The following is a 16,342-nucleotide window of genomic DNA, read 5'->3' as shown; positions in this document are numbered from 1 at the left end:
TTTTTTTTAACCACGGTTGTTAAGTGAATCACCGCAGGTATTAGGTGAATCAGGCGGTCATTAAGCGAATCTGGCTTCTCCCATTAGCTTTGCTTCTAAGTGGCCAGCTGGGAAGTTTCCCATGACCCCAAGACACTGTCACAGTCATAAATAAGAGTCTGAATTTTGATCACGTGATCATGGGGAGGCTGCAACGGTCATAAGTGTGAAAAATAGTCGTAAGTCCCTTTTTTCAGTGCCGCTGTAACTTCGAACGGTCACTAAATTAACTGTTTTAAGTCGAGGACAACCTGTAGCAGTGACCAGCCTGGATGACGGGGAAAATGAATGTCTTTTCTGACAGCCTCAGTTGTCCCATCTGTAATATGGGGTTAATTATGCCCGAGGATCAAAATACAGGGAGTCCTTGACTTACAACAGTTCATTTAGTGACTGTTCAAAGTGGCAACAGCACTGACACAAGTGACTTATGACCATTTTTCACACTTGTGACCGTTGCAGCGTCCCTCTGGTCGTGTGATCCAAATTCAGCTGTTTGGCAACTGACTCATATTTATGAAGGTCGCGGTGTCTCAAGGCCATGTGATCCCCTTTCGTGATCTTCTGACCAGGAAAGTCAATGGGGAAGCCAGGCAGTGATTCACTTAACAACTGCGGTAAGAAAGGTCGTAAAATGGGGCAAAACCAATGTCTCGCTTAACAACAGAAATTCTGGGCTCAACTGCGGTCATAAGCCAAGGAACCCGCAACCGTCACAAATACACGCCAGTCGCCAAACGCCCGAATTTTGATCACGTGACCGTGGGGAGACGCTGCAATGGTCGTAAGTGTGAAAAACGGTCATAAGTCACTTTTTTCAGTGCTGCTGTAACTTCAAACGGCCGCTAAATGAAAACTGTCGCATGTCGAGGATTACCCGTACGATATTTGTTGTGAACGTCCCAGAGTCACTTGGGTGAAATGGACAATGTAAAAATTTAAATAGTAGTATTAATCATGCAAGTGAGCCACTGGTGGGGCCAGTCCTTGCACATGCGACCGTCACAGTGTCCTTCTGGTGACGGGACTGCCATTGGGGTGCGTGAAACCGGCCTATCTTTCCGATGGATGCGGCATCTCGAGGGTCACGTGATCACCCTTGGCGACCTTCCCCCGGGGGGGGCTTCCGACCAGAAAAGTCAAGAGGGGACGCTAGATTCGCTTAATGACCACCTGTCTCACTTAATGACTGTGGCGATTGGCTTAACAACCGTGGCAAAGAAGGTGGCTGCCACAAAGAAGAGGGAGTCAAGCTATTCTCCAAAGCCCCTGAAGGCAGGACAAGAAGCAACGGATGGAAACTGGTCAAGGAGAGAAGCAACCTAGAACAGGGATGGCGAACCTTTTAGAGACCGAGTGCCCAAACTGCAACCTAGACGCCACGTATTTATTGCCAGGTGCCAGGTGGCCGTGGCCCACTGGGTGGCGTGGCTGTGGTGGTCATGGCAGATTGGGTGGATGTGGCCAAGGTGGGCATGGTCACCTCAATGCTGCTCGTGGGGAGGGACGCCTGGGCCAGGCAGTTGCTACCTGACACCATCGGCCCCGCACACAGAGGCCAGCGAGCGCATGGGGGCCGATGGTGTCCGTCAGCAGCCACAGCCTGCCAGTCGGACCGGCACCGCCAGCAGTTCAAAGAAGCCATCTCTGAGCTGGACAGCCGGCCAACAGCTGAGGAGGCGATGCAGTGTGTCAAAAGGCCAGGAGGGATGGGATGAGGGGGAGGGAAACCAGCCATGTCTGGGTGTATCCGGCCGCGTGGAACCTCGGTGAGTTAGCAGGCAGCTGGTTGTAGAGGGACAGTTGCCATCTCCGGGCCACGGCGCGAGTGCCCACAGAGAGGGCTCTGAGTGCCGCCTCTGGCACGCGTGCCATAGGTTCGCCACCACTGACCTAAAACTAAGGAGAAACTTCCTGTCAGTCAGTCAGAACAATTAACCAGTGGAACAACCTGCCTCCAGAAGCGTTGAACGCTCCAACCCTGGAAGTTTTCAAGAAGAGACTGGACAGCCATCTGTCTGAAATGGGACAGGGTTTCCTGCCTGAGCAGGGGGCTGGACTAGATGACCTCCAGGGTCCCTTCCCACTTTATTATTATTATTATTATTAAGGTTGCAAAATTGGAGGCGACTCATTTGCGACGCTTGCCGACTGCGGTCGTAAGTCGAGGACCACCTGTCGGACTCCACCACCCCCCCTTACCTGAGCGAGAGGGAATACTCGCTGCGGCTGGCCTTGCTGCTTCGAACCAGGTAACTGCCTTCCCTGCACAGCATCAGGAGTGTCTCGGCTTCAGCTCGGCTGATGGGGCCATGAAACCACCTGCGAATCACAAGAAACCGGAGTCACCTCGGTACGTTCGCCCTGCCTCCCCGTGGTTTTCTCCTCCCTGTGGGAAAAAAGTGGTCTGCACGAACACAAGATCCTTCGGGGAATGTCTGGTGCAGCCTCTCCTCCAGTCGGGGCAATTGCAAACCCTTTGCAATCTGGAGAGCACCAGGTTGGGTAATGGGATGTGAGAATGACTTTGGGGAGGAAGGGACGCTGTCTAGGGCAGAGAGCATCAATCTTTCTCACTTGGCGGACCAGAGGGAAAGGCAGAGGGAAGTCTTTTATAGGTGTGCGTGCGCACGGTGCGCACAGGGCCGCGAGTACGCGCACACCGCAAATGGGGCGAGTGATACTCACTCACCCTGCCCCGTTCTTGTGTGCTGCAGCGCCTTGTGTCTGGGCCCTGTGCCATGACGGTGGCCCGTTTTGGTGCCCCGTGGCATGGTGGCACCCATTTTTGCACCCTGCGGCGTGGCGGTGGCCCGTTTCTGCACCCCACGGTGCAGTGGCATCTGTTTTTTTCACCTTGCAGCATGACAGCGACCTGTTTTCACATCCCGAGGTGTGGTGGCGGCCCATTTTTGTGCCCTGAGGTGTAGTGGCAGCCCGTTTTTGTGCCCCGTGGCACGGCATCCTGTTTTTGTGCCCTGCGCCCAATGCACTAACACAAGTGAAGGGGTGTGCACACACACACGGGCGCCCTGGCCAGCCGACTACCAGGCCGTGGCCCACAGGTTGGGGACCCCTGGTCTAGGGAACAGTCAGATAAGAGACAGCTGAGCCCTCAGCTGCATAATGGGTGGAGAAAGATACTCAGAACAGACTCTCCCTAATTTCTCAGTTTATAAAGGAGGTAAGAGTAGTAGAGAGAAGGTCAGAATAGAGCTGGAAGGGACATTGGAGGTCATGTAGTCCAACCCCCTGCTCAGGCAGGAAACGCTATACCATTTCAGACAAATGGCTGTCCAGTCTCTTCTTAAAGACTTCCAGTGTTGGAGCATTCACTGCTTCTGGAGGCAGATTGTTCCACTGGTTAATTGTTCTCACTGTCAGGAAGTTTCTCCTTAGTTCTAGGTTGCTTCTCTCCTTGATTAGTTTCCATCTGTTGCTTCTTGTCCTGCCTTCAGGCGCTTTGGGAGATACGCTGACCTCCTTAAATACTGGAATACTACTATAATGTCCCCTCTAGTCCTTCTTTTCTCCAGGACTGGCCAAACCCAAATCCTGCAGCCGTTCTTCCTATGTTTTAGTCTCCAGGCCTTGGATCATCTTAGTTGCTCTTCTCTGCCCTTTTTCCAAAGTCTCCACATCTTTTTTGTAACGTGGTAACCAAAACCGGATGCAGGTATTCCTAGTGTGGCAATTTTTGTCGCTAAGTGAGACCATTGTTAAATGGATTTGGCTCCATTTTGCGGTCTTCCTTGCCACCATCGTTAAATGAATCACTGCAGTGGTTAAATTAGTAACGATGTGAATCTGGCTTCCCTATTAAATTTCTGCATGTCGGAAGGTCGCAAAAATTAATAATGTGACTCTGGGAAGCAGCAACTGTCGTAAATATGAATCAGTTGCCAAACGTCTGAATTTGAGATCACGTGATCGTGAGGAGCGCTGCAACGGTCCTAAGTGTGAAAAAGGGTCCTAAGTCACATTTTTCAGCGCCGTGGTAACTTCGAACTGTCACTAAATGATCCAATCTGGGCCGGTCACCGGGACCAGAGGTTTTGCCTTCCAAGCTTTCGGTCACTAAATGAATGTTTGTAAGTCCAAGACTACTTGTAACATGTTTTGAAGGATTATAGAAATGACAAACACTCTATTTTGACTGCGGTTAGAACCATTTTCTCTCCGTTTGGCATTTTTCCCGGCACGATCAAAATGACCATTTTGTTTATCTCCCATTTGCGCGCCGAATCCCGGATAATTTGGTCAATAGCCACTAATGAGAAAAATCACCGGCACAAAAAAATAATTAAAACATCAACAATTTGTGGCAAACGGGACACCAACAATAATTACTTTTGAGCGGTCAATGCACGTCGTGGAATAATATCTATTGAACTTTGTCGGCAAGAGAGAGAAAAAAAAAGAAAAATGGAAGAAAATAAAATTAATGGCCTTTGCTCGGGGAGGGAAACTAATCCAGGAGAGTAGTAACTGTGAGTGGGACCTCAGAGTCCTAGTGTACAATCCCTTAAATAGGAGCCAGCCGTGTGCTGCAGTTGCCAAAAAAGCCAACACAGTGCTGGGCTGCATTAACAGAGGGACAGAATCAAGATCACATGAAGTGTTAATATCCCTTTACAAGGCCTTGATAAGGCCACACTTGGAATCCTGCATCCAGTTTTGGTCACCACAATGTAAAAAAGATATTGAGACTCTAGAAAGAGTGCAGAGAAGAGCAACAAAGATGATTAGGGGACTGGAGGCTAAAACATACAAGAAACGGTTGCTGGAATTGGGTTTGTCTGGTTTAATGAAGAGAAGGACGAGGGGGGACAGGATAGCTGTCTTCCAGTATCTCAGGGGCTGCCGCAAAGAAGAGGGAGTCAAGCTATTCTCCAAAGCACCTGAAGGCAGGACAAGAAGCAACGGATGGAAACTAATCAAGGAGAGAAGCAACCTGGAACTAAGGAGAAACTTCCTGACAGTTAGAACAATTAACCAGTGGAACAAACTGCTTCCAGAAGTGGTGAATCCTCCAACACTGGAAGTTTTTAAGAAGAGACTGGACAGCCATTTGTCCAAAATGGTAGAGGGTTTCCTGCCTGAGCAGGGGGTTCGACTAGATGACCTCCAAGGTCCCTTCCAACATTATTATTACTATTATTATTATTATTATTATTATTATTATTAAATATGGGACCCACACTCAGCCCTATCCCCTCCTGGGCGTCACTTACGCCTGACTCTCCAGAGGCAGCGACAGGTCGATGCGCTCAGCCAGGGAAACGCCGGACTCGGGGCTCTGCAACTGGCCAAACTTGGCAGAGCCCGTCGGGTGCTTCGGCGGACGTGGCCGGTGCTCTTTGGGGGCTGAGGAGGAAGAGGAGGAGGAAGAGGTCCGGTCCCACTCGGGGGCTTCGAACTGCGCTGTGGGAGGAGCAGGACAGACCCTTAGACAGTTGGAGAGGCGTCTCGAAGGAGCCAATGGGCACTTCCCCTGCCAGAAAACGTTTCCTGGTTGGCTAGCAGACTCCCAAAGGGAGGGAAGTAAAAAAAAAGTCAAGATGGCAACTGTGCAAAGCAAGCTCTGCCCATTTCTTACATGCCCTCTGGCCATCGGTTGCCATCTTGGCTTTTTGTGCACACCCTGCAGTGGGGAGGGGACAGTGAAATGTTGGCAGCCTGTTTTTTGACATTTTTTCTGGATTCTGTAAATAATTTGGAAACTACAGTGGAGGTGTGAGAAATTCTGTTGATATATAGCAGCAGAGATCAAACAAAGTGTACAGTCACCATGTGCTTTACTGCTTATCATAGATCCATACTTGTAAACACTGCCATCTACTGGCTGAATACCACTGTATATATTCCAACAATGAATTCTAATAGGAGGGGGAAAATTGAGGATCCCTTTCAGAATCTGCAGAGAAGGGTCAAAAACATTGTTGGGACATGTGCGTGTGTGCTGGCTGTGGCCGCCATCTTGACTTTTTTGATCTTCTCCCTGTGGACACAGTTTTATAAGCTTTCCCTTTTCAGTCTCTACATAAGCAACCTTTAGGTTGCCAATACATAAAAATTAGACGTTTCAGCCGCTGTTTGTGTGTGAATGTGGCTGGGTGTTTGTGTGGATGTGTCATCAAAATGCTAGCTGGGATAAACATATGGGCAACATCTGAATGAAGTTATCTTGGCTCAGAAACTACCCTAAATGCCAGCGTATAAGACGACTTCCGCGAGCGCTGAAATCAGCGCCAAAGACGGGGGTCGTCTTATACGCCGAGTCATCTTATACGCCGGAAATACTGGTAGTTTCCGGCGTATAAGACGACGTTCTAGGAATGCGGCCCGGCTATGAAGACGGGGGTCGTCTTATATGCCGGGTCGCCTTGTACGCCGGCATTTACGGTAAACCTCTGGTTTCCAAATGACTTTAAACCACCTGCTAGATTGGGAGATTTTGGAGGTAGTCCTCAAATTATGACCACAACGGGCCTCAGAACTTTGGTCACGAAGGGAGTCGTGCCTGATTTTATGATCTTTAGTAAGGTCACCAAAGTCGTAAACCATAACGTTGTCCTTAAGTGAGCCCTGTCCAATTTTACAACCTTTTTGCTGCAGTGGCCGTTAAGTGGATCCAGAGTCCCCCGTTGACTCTGCTTGTTAGAAGCCCCCCGGGAACGTCTCAGGTAGGAAACTGGCGATGCCAGGATGCTGCAACCATCTTGAATAGATGCTGGCTGCCCGTCACAGGATTGCCGGGATGCTGTGCAGGTCATAAGTGCGAGGACTGGTTGCAAGTTACTTTTCTCAGGACTGTCACAACTTTGTTAATGGTCTAAATTGGGGCCTGTTTGTATTCTTGCCAAAGAAGACAGCACAACCTTGACTTCACCTTCATTAATTAAGATCGCATTATTCAAAGCGATAGGACAGTGATGGCGAACCTTTTAGAGACCGAGTGCCCAAACTGCAATCCAAAACCCATTTATGCATCGTCGGGTGCCGGATGGGCGTGGCCCATTGGGTGGGCGTGGCTGCAGTGGTAACGGCAGACTGGGTGGGACTAAAAAGTTCAATCAATCAATTCCAACTTTGCGAGACCTTTTTTTTCCCCGCGAGAAGTTGAAATTGACTGATTGAACCTTTTTTTTTTTTTTTGCACACGGCAGTGGAGGCCTAAAACGAAAAGGTTTTATAAAACCCAGCTGAAGGCCTAGGACTGGGACAATGGCACGGGTGCCCACAGAGACAGCTCTGAGTGCCGCCTATGGCACCTGTGCCATAGGTTCGCCACCACTGTGATAGGTGTTCAGAGAGTGCTCAACTTACAAAGACTTTGTTTAGTGACTGTTCCAAGTTACAACGCCACTGAAAAAAGTGATTCGTGACCGTTGCAGCAGCCCCCACAGTCACGTGATCCAAATTCAGACGCTTGGCAACTGACTCGTATTTATGACGGTCGCAGTGTCCTGGGGTCACGTGATCCCCTTTTGCGAACTTCCGACGAGGAAAGTCAATAGGGAAGCTGGATTCACTTAACCACCGTGTTGCTACCTTAACAACTGCAGATATTCCCTTAACGACTGTGGCAAGAAAGGTCGTAAAACAGGGCAAAACTCGCTTAAAATGTCTCATTTAGTGACAGAAACCTGGGCTCCATTGTGCTTGTAAGTGGAAGACTACCATCTAGGTCAGGGGTAGGCAACTGAGGCTCTTTTATGGACTTCAACTCCCAGAATTCCTAAGCCAGCATGGCTCAGTTTGGAAACCTCTCCCTTTCCCCTCAGCATGGCTGGCTCCGGAATTCTGGGAGTTGAAGTCCACGAGTCATAAAAGAGCCAAAGTTTCCCTCATGCTGGCTCAGGAATTCTGGGAGTTGAAGTCCATGTGTCATAAAAGAGCCAAGGTTGCCTACCCGATTCTAGGCTGTAGTGTCTGCACAAAGAAGGGCAGGGATACCCCAACATGGTGGACACAGGTGCCCCAACACAACTCCGCCTTTTTTTGGAACATGCATCGGGACACCCCCCACACACACACATGTCAGAGAAAAGCATGACAACATTGCAAAGAAAATCTCGTTTTCCGATTGCGATCCAAAGGTGGGCTTTTAACTGACCACCCTGGAAATGGGTTGTGAAAAAAATGCCGTGTGTGAAAACACGCCAGAGACAGGCAGGCCCATGCAACACAGTGGACACGTGTGCAACAAAAGGAACAACAACAGTGAAAGATAGAAAAGTGAGAAAAGGAAGGAGGGAGGGAGGGAGGGAGGAGGAACCACAGGATGGGAAGAAACAATTATGTAGAATCTCTAAAAAAAATATAAATAAATTTTGTGTCTATTTTTTCAAAAGTTTGAGGGGCTCCTGAGGCCTTGCCTTTCATTCCTGTCAAATTCACCCCTCTAGTTTTTTTTTAAGCCCCAAGTTGAAATGACCACAATTGGCTTTCTAAGATTAAAAAAAAAAAAACTTTTGGATTTCGTATATTTCTGAAACGCAGGCAGTCCTCGACTTACAACGGTTCGCTTAGTGACCGTTCAAAGTGATAACGGCACTGAAAAAAAGGGTCTTTTGTGACCCCTTTTCATGCTTACGAAGCATCCCCAGGGTCAGGTGATCAAAACTCAGAAGCTTGGCAACCGACTCATACTTATGACGGTTCTGACAAGCAAAATCAATCGTAACAATTCACTTAACAACTGTGGCAAGAAAGGTCGTCCAATGGGGCAAAATTCACTTTCCAAATGTCTCACTTAGCAGCTGAAAATTGGGGCTCAGTTGTGGACATATGTCAAGAGCTACCTGAATAGGAAAAAAATGATTTAAAAGCTGTAGGTTGCAGCGGTCCAATAAATATAACTAGTGATGACTTCTTCGTTCGAAAAGAAAACATTTTCTTTGAAAAGCAAATTGTGATTCTTGAAATTGGTTTAGGACAGTGTTTCTCAGCCTCCGCAGCTTTAAGATATGTGGACTTCAACTCCCAGAATCCCCCAGCCAGCATGCTATAAGATGCATGGACTTCAACTCCCAGAATCCCCCAGCCAGCATGCTTTAAGATGGGTGGACTTTCACTCCCAGAATCCCCCAGCCAGCATGCTTTAAGATGAGTGGACATCGACTCCCAGAATCCCCCAGCCAGCATGCTTTAAGATGGGTGGACATCGACTCCCGGAATCCCCCATCCAGCATGCTTTAAGATGGGTGGACTTCGACTCCCAGAATCCCCCAGCCAGCATGCTTTAAGATGGATGGACCTCGACTCCCAGAATCCCCTAGCCAGCATGCTTTAAGATGGGTGGACTTCGACTCATCCAGTTTTGCCTGCTGCTGGCTATCTCCACCAGCCCAATAGGGGTGGCTCCATCCCGTGTGGACTTCAGTTCCCAGAATTCCCCAGCCCACATGGCTGGCTGGGGAATTCTAGGAGTTGAAGTCCACGCATCTTAAAGTTGCGGAGGTTGAGAAAATCTGATCTAAAGAAAGTCCATCTGCTCTTCTATCAATCGGGCACCTTTCTGCGGCCAGAGAGAGCCATACCTGTTGAGTACCTGCCTGCCAAACTGCAGCTTCTGTGTACTAAATAAGCTCTACCAGCATCCTGGGATGCTCAAAAAAAAAAAAAAAAGATCAAAAGAATCGTAGCAAAGCAGAAGATGGAGTAAAGGGAGAGGTTTTGATGGAGGAAGGACAGGCTGAAAACAAACAGGGAAGGTTGAAATCAAGACATCACCTTCTGGATCTAGGGGTTCTTCCGTCCCCGTAAGTTGTCCTACCGGCGGTGGCCAGGGCAATACTTTATTCTCCTTTATGTCTACTGCAAGGGGAAAGGATGTTATGAAGATGAGGTGGGGAGTTTGTAGAGAGAGGGATGAAAGAGCATGAAAAGGAGGGAGGGAGAAGATGATGGGAGGGATGGGAGGAAGAAGACAAAAACGGCATGATAAAAAAGAAATGGTTGAACCAGACAGACAGATAGACAGACATGGGAAGGCTAGGTGGAAGTCCCCTACTACAAGCTTACTAAGTCCCTTGAGTGGGGATGGGCATGGCTGGATCGAAACTTTATCCTCCCCAACAACGCGTTGCTGGCGGAAAGAGGAGATCCAACATTTTGAGGCACTTACCTTGCCCATTAGATTCTGGACTGATATGCAATCCAGTGAAACCTCATTTAATGGACTACAGAGCTGTCTATTATTCCCAAATGTCCACTAAACACAAAAGAACATCACACTCATGTGGTGTTGCAACTTGGTATTGATATGAACAACAAAATAACAGAGTTGGAAGAGACCCCCTGCTCAGGCAGGAAACCCATGCCATTCCAGACAAGTGGCTGTCCAGTCTCCTCTTAAAAACCTCCAGTAATGGAGCATTTACAACTTCTTGTGGCAAGCAGTCCCACTGATTAATTGTTCTCACTGTCAGGAAATTCCTCCTTAGTTCTAGCTTGCTTTTCTCCTTGATTAGTTTCCATCCTTTGCTTCTTGTCCTGCCTTCTGGTGCTTTGGAGAATAGCCTGACTGCCTCTTCTTTGTGGCAGCCCCTGAGATACTGGAACACTGCTATCATGTCCCCCCTCGTCCTTCTCTTCGTTAAACTAGACATACCCAATTCCATCAACCTTTCCTTATATGTTTTAGCCTCCAGTCCCCTGATCATCTTTGTTGCTCTTCTCTGCACTCTTTCTAGGGTCGCAACATCTTTTTTGTATCGTGGCGACCAAAACTGGATGCAATATTCTAATAAGTATGGTCTTATTGACTTGGCAGATTATGCAGCACTTAACAGAATAACAAAATAACACAGTTGGAAGGGACCTTGGAGGTCTTCTAGTCCAACCCCCGATTGGCTATCCAATCTCTTACCCCCCCCCCGAGATCGTGGACGCTCCATCACTGGAGATTTTCAAGAAGAGACTGAATATTCACCTGTCTGAGACGGTATAGGTTTTCCTGCTTGAGCAGGGGGCTGGACTAGAAGACCTCCGAGGTCCCTTCCAGCTCTATTCTATTCTTACTCTTAAAAACTTCCAGTGTTGGAGCATTCACCGGTTCTGCAGGCAGATTATTCCACTGACTAATTGTTCTCAATATCAGGAAATTTCTCCTTAGTTCTAGGTTGCTTCTCTTCTTGGTTAGTTTTCATCCATTGCTTCTTGTCCTGCTTTCAGGTGCTTTGGAGAAGAGCTTGACTGCCTCTTCTTTGGGGCAGCCCCTGAGATACTGGAACACTGCTATCATGTCCCCCCTTGTCCTTCTCTTCATTAAACTAGACATACCCACTTCCAGCAACCGTTCTTCATATGTTTTAGCCTCCAGTCCCCTGATCCTCTTTGTTGCTCTTCTCTGTACTCTTTCTAGAGTCTTCACGACTTTTTTACATCGTGGTGACCAAAACTATGTGATGGTTGCTTAAGACAGCCCTTCCCAAACCTCGATAGATTTTTCAAAATTGGATATAAATTTATTGGGATAAGCTACTCACAAGCCCACCACCCAATCACAACAGGGACCTTTAAATGGACTTAAAGTGTTTTACCCTATACAGGAAGTCTGAAATTAAAATCTGCATTTCTGTTGTTAAGCACCCAACTCTTATTAGATAGTTTTCTTTGGCCTGCAAATAGTCTTTTGACTTACGACCAAAATGTCCGTTGCTAAGCAAGACACAGGTGTTAAGTTGCCCCATTTTTTGACGTGCCTTGGCATAATTGTTAAGTTCTTAAGTTAGTTACATAGAGTTATTAAGCGAACCTGGCTTCCCCTGTTGACTTTCTTTGTCCGCAGGTCGCAAAAGATGATCACATGCAACCGTCATAAATATGAGTCAGTTGCCCAAGTGTCCGAATTTTGGTCACGTGACCCTGGGGATGCTACAACGGTCGTAAGTGTGAAAAGCAGTCATAATTCACTTACTTTCAATGCAGTTTGTAAGTTCAAACAGTCACTAAATCAGGGGTCTTTCAACTTGGCTCTTTTATGACTTGTGGACTTCAACTCCCAGAATTCCTGAGCCAGCTATGCTGAGGGGAAAGGGAGAGGTTTCCAAGCTGAGCCAGGCTGGCTCAGGAATTCTGGGAGTTGAAGTCCATCAGTCCTAAAAGAGCCAAGGTTGCCTACCCCTGATCTAGATCTGTCTGTCTGTCTGTCTGTCTGTCTGTCTGTCTATCTATCTATCTATCTATCTATCTATCTATCTATCTATCTATCTATCTATCTATCTATCTATCTATCTATCTATCATCTAGGTCAGGGATAGGCAACCTTGGCTCTTTTATGACTCGTGGACTTCAACTCCCAGAATCCCTCAGCCAGCATGGCTCAGCTTGGAAACCTCTCCCTTTCCCTTCAGCATGGCTGGCTCAGGAATTCTGGGAGTTGAAGTCCACGAGTCATGAAAGAGCCAAGGTGGCCTACCCCTAGATCTAGGTTGGTCGGTCAGTCTGTCTTTCTGTCTATCTATCTATCTATCTATCTATCTATCTATCTATCTATCTATCTATCTATCTATCTATCTATCTATCATCTAGGTCAGGGATAAGCAACCATGGCTCTTTTATGACTCATGGACTTCAACTCCCAGAATTTCTGAGCCAGCCTGGCTCAGCTTGGAAACCTCTCCCTGTCTCCTCAGCATGGCTGGCTGAGGAATTCTGGGAGTTGAAGTCCACAAGTCATAAAAGGGCCAAGTTTGAAGACCCCTGCACTAAATGAATGGCTGTAAGTTGGGAATTACCTGTTCCTTGGTTGTGGGTAATGAATGAAAACGTTTTGGAAACAGCGGCTTAAGGACAATTGTGATGCCAAAGGCATAAAACCTTCATGCATGTTGTAAAGTTACTCTCAATTTAATCAGCTCCCCCAAACTACTTTAAATGGGTGGTGGTTTGTTCAGAGGCTAAGAAAGATTTAGGAGCAGATGTGGAATCACAGCCTGTTTGGGAAAACGGCAGATTCTCTGAATTAATTGGAGAAAAGAACTGCCAGCCTGCCAATTATTGTAACTACGAAGCCACTAGAAAAAAGCTCAGAAAAACCTGCACTTTATTGAAGCTAAAGGTAAAGTGGCTTCTAGCAGGAACCTCATCCTGTTGCTGAGATTTCCCCCCCTCTGGCTCTTCATAAATCTTGTTAAAAAGGACTTATTGGGAATTTACTCGGTGTTGAACCAACAAGATGCAAAGGGATTGCATTATTTCAGAAGAAAATCTGGAGCAGGAATGTCCAGCCTTGGCGACTTGAAGACTTATAGTCTTCAACTCCCAGAATTTCCCAGCCAGCATGTCATACATCCCAATTTTGTGGTCCATCACTAAGCGACAGGTCATAAGTCAAGGACTGTCTGTATAGGTAAAATTATTCCTTTATAAATTGTTCCCAGAAAGGTATTCATGTTGAAGAGATTCTAGAAATATTTCAGAGAAGAGCAACGAAGATGATTAGGGGATTGGAAGCTAAACTGAGGAACAATTGCAGGATTTGGGTCTGTCTAGTTTAATGAAAAGAAGGACCAGGGGTGACATGAGAGCAGTCTTCCAATATCTCAGGGCTGCCCCAAAGAAGAGGGGGTCAACGTATTCCAAAGCGCCTGAAGGCAGGACAAGAAGCAACAGATGGAAACTAACCAAGGACAGAAGCAACCTAGAACTAAGGAGAAATTTCCTGACAGTTAGAACAATTAACCAGTGGAACTACCTGCCTCCAGAAGTTGTGAATGCTCCAACACTGGAAGTTCTTAAGAAGAGACTGGACAGCCATTTGTCTAAAACGGTATAGAGTTTCTTGCCTGAGCAGGGGGTTGGACTAGAAGACCTCCAAGGTGCCTTTCTATTCTATTCTATTCTATTCTATTCTATTCTATTCTATTCTATTCTATTCTATTCTATTCTATTCTATTCTATTCTTCCATTCCCTATTCTATTCTATTCTATTCTATTCTATTTATTTATTTATGAGACTTATATACCGCTTTAAGTGCAAGCACTCTCTAAGCGGTGTACACCAGTAAGCAATGTATATATATATATTTACATTGCCCCCAACAATCTGGGTCCTCATTTTACCTACCTCGGAAGGATGGAAGGCTGAGTCAACCTTGAGCCGGTGAGATTTGAACCGCTGACCTGCTGAACACAGTCAGCTAAAGTGGCCTGCAGTACTGCTATTCTATTCTATTCTATTCTATTCTATTCTATTCTATTCTATTTATTCTATTCTATTCTATTCTATTCTATTCTATTCTATTCTATTCTATTCTATTCTATTCTATTCTATTCTATTCTATTCTATTCTTCCATTCCTTATTCTATTCTATTCTATTCTATTCTATTCTATTCTATTCTATTCTATTCTATTCTATTCTATTCTATTCTATTCTTCCATTCCTTATTCTATTCTATTCTATTCTATTCTATTCTATTCTATTCTTCCATTCCTTATTCTATTCTATTCTATTCTATTCTATTCTATTCTATTCTATTCTATTCTATTCTATTCTATTCTATTCTATTCCAAAGCTCTCGAAGGCAGAACAAGAAGCAATGGATGGAAACTAATCAAGGAGAGAACCAACCTAGAATTAAGAAGCAATTTGCTGAACAATTAATCAGTGGAACAACTTGCCTCCAGAAGTTGTGAATGCTCCAATACTGGAAATTTGTAAGAAGAGACTGGACGACCATTTGTCTAAAATGGTACAGGGTTTGCTGCCTGAGCAGGGGGTTGGACTAGATGACCTCCAAGGTCCCTTCCAACTCTGTTATTCTGTCATTTCCAGGAATAAAAGAAAGCAAGGGAGCCCCAGTGACATTGCTTAAGGTAGTGGGGCATCCGGGAAACATGGACGGTAAGGAAACAAACCAGCGGTTGTAAAATGAGGACCCCCTGTAGATTTCTGAGTGCAGTGACTCACCCAGAGATGCAACGGGCAGGCTTGTACAACTATAGGCACTTCACCTGCTGTTTTTATCTGATTACTGCAGGCTGATCCAGTGGGAAGAATATTCTGATTGATAAGACGGAGCAGCTAAATTTACCCGCTGTATCTCTTATCAGCAAAGCCACAGAGAGACAACTGATGGATCATATGTGACTTTTCTGCATCCCCAGTGACACACATACACACACACACACACAAGTTTGCAAATGGAGCATTTATAGTTCTTGGGGGGGGGCACTTCTCTCCTTCTTCAAGATCACATATTCAAAGATAAATCGCCTCTCTTGAGTTGCCCACTTTATTTTTCCGGCTTAAGAACAGAGAGATGGTTATCACATTTATTTTTAAAGTGTTAAAGATTGAGAATCATCTCTTCTTCAAAACTCCATTAACTTATAGGATTAAAACAAAAAAAGCAAAAAAGCAACAACACTACATTAAACATAAGCGGGGGAGGGGGGCTGGATTAGAGGTCCTCAGCTTACGACCATAACTGAGTCTGGAATTTTGGTTGTAAGCCATGGTGGTCATTAAGTGGGTTACCATGGGACCATGCCCAATGTTATGACCTTTTTTGTGGCAGGCATTAAGCAAACATCATGGTCATTAAAAGAACTATTCAAGGAGAGAAGCAACCCGGAACTAAGGCGAAACTTCCTAAGAGCGAGGACAATTAACCAGTGGAACAGCTTGCCACCAGAAGTTGTGGGTGCCCCAACACTGGAGCTTTTTTAGAAGAAACCAGACAATCACTTGTCTGAAACGATATAGGGTCTCCTGTGTGAGCAGGGGGCTGGACTAGAAGACCTCCAGGGTCCCTTCCAGCTCTGATTCTAATTCCGCATTCTTTTTCAATCCGTTCGCCAGCCGAAGCCCAGCCTCCTTTCGCCACGCATCCCTCCTCAGAGGAGACAATGCCCCCCCTCCCCTCCTTCGTAAAATAAAGTTTGCACAAGCCGGCCGTTATGTTCAGAGAAAATATTTGCTCTCTCCATTCGGGGCCATTGCAAGAGGAAGAACTACACTTTGGGGGAAATTGCTCTTCAAATTCCTACAAGTATCCAATATCTCAGGGGCTGCCATAAAGAAGAGGGAATTAAGCTATTTTCCAAAGCACCTGAAGGCAGGACAAGAAGCAATGGGTGGAAACTAATCAAGGAGAGAAGCAACCTAGAACTAAGGAGAAACTTCCTGACAGTTAGAACAATTAACCAATGGAACAAACTGCCTCCAGAAGCGGTGAATGCTCCAACACTGGAAGTTTTTAAGAAGAGACTGGACAGCCATTTGTCTGAAATGGTGTAGGGTTTCCTGCCCGAGCAGGGGGTTGGACTAGATGACCTCCAAGGTCCCTT

At 46.4% G+C, this 16,342-nt stretch overlaps 1 protein-coding gene across 4 annotated transcripts in view; it reads right to left on the bottom strand.

The window, feature by feature from the left end:
• SHD (Src homology 2 domain containing transforming protein D) overlaps positions 1–16,342 on the bottom strand; it is a 69,581-nt gene that overhangs the window by 9,802 nt on the left and 43,437 nt on the right. For 2 of the 4 annotated variants that reach the window (XM_039349303.1, XM_039349302.1), the window contains exons 6-8: positions 9,778–9,861; positions 5,274–5,463; positions 2,242–2,361 (exon numbers count right to left, since the gene is read on the bottom strand). In XM_039349303.1, the coding sequence (XP_039205237.1) occupies positions 2,242–2,361; positions 5,274–5,463; positions 9,778–9,861 (394 nt within the window). The remainder of the gene's footprint in view (positions 1–2,241; positions 2,362–5,273; positions 5,464–9,777; positions 9,862–16,342) is intronic. The other 2 variants (XM_039349304.1, XM_039349305.1) reach the window with 2 other exon arrangements.

The sequence above is a fragment of the Crotalus tigris genome, unplaced genomic scaffold (assembly GCF_016545835.1).
Source record: "Crotalus tigris isolate CLP2741 ecotype Arizona unplaced genomic scaffold, ASM1654583v1 scf7180000018259.218504, whole genome shotgun sequence".
NCBI classification, from domain to species: domain Eukaryota; kingdom Metazoa; phylum Chordata; class Lepidosauria; order Squamata; family Viperidae; genus Crotalus; species Crotalus tigris.
Note: the sequence above shows the minus strand (reverse complement) of the source record. Positions and strands in the feature narration are given on the sequence as shown.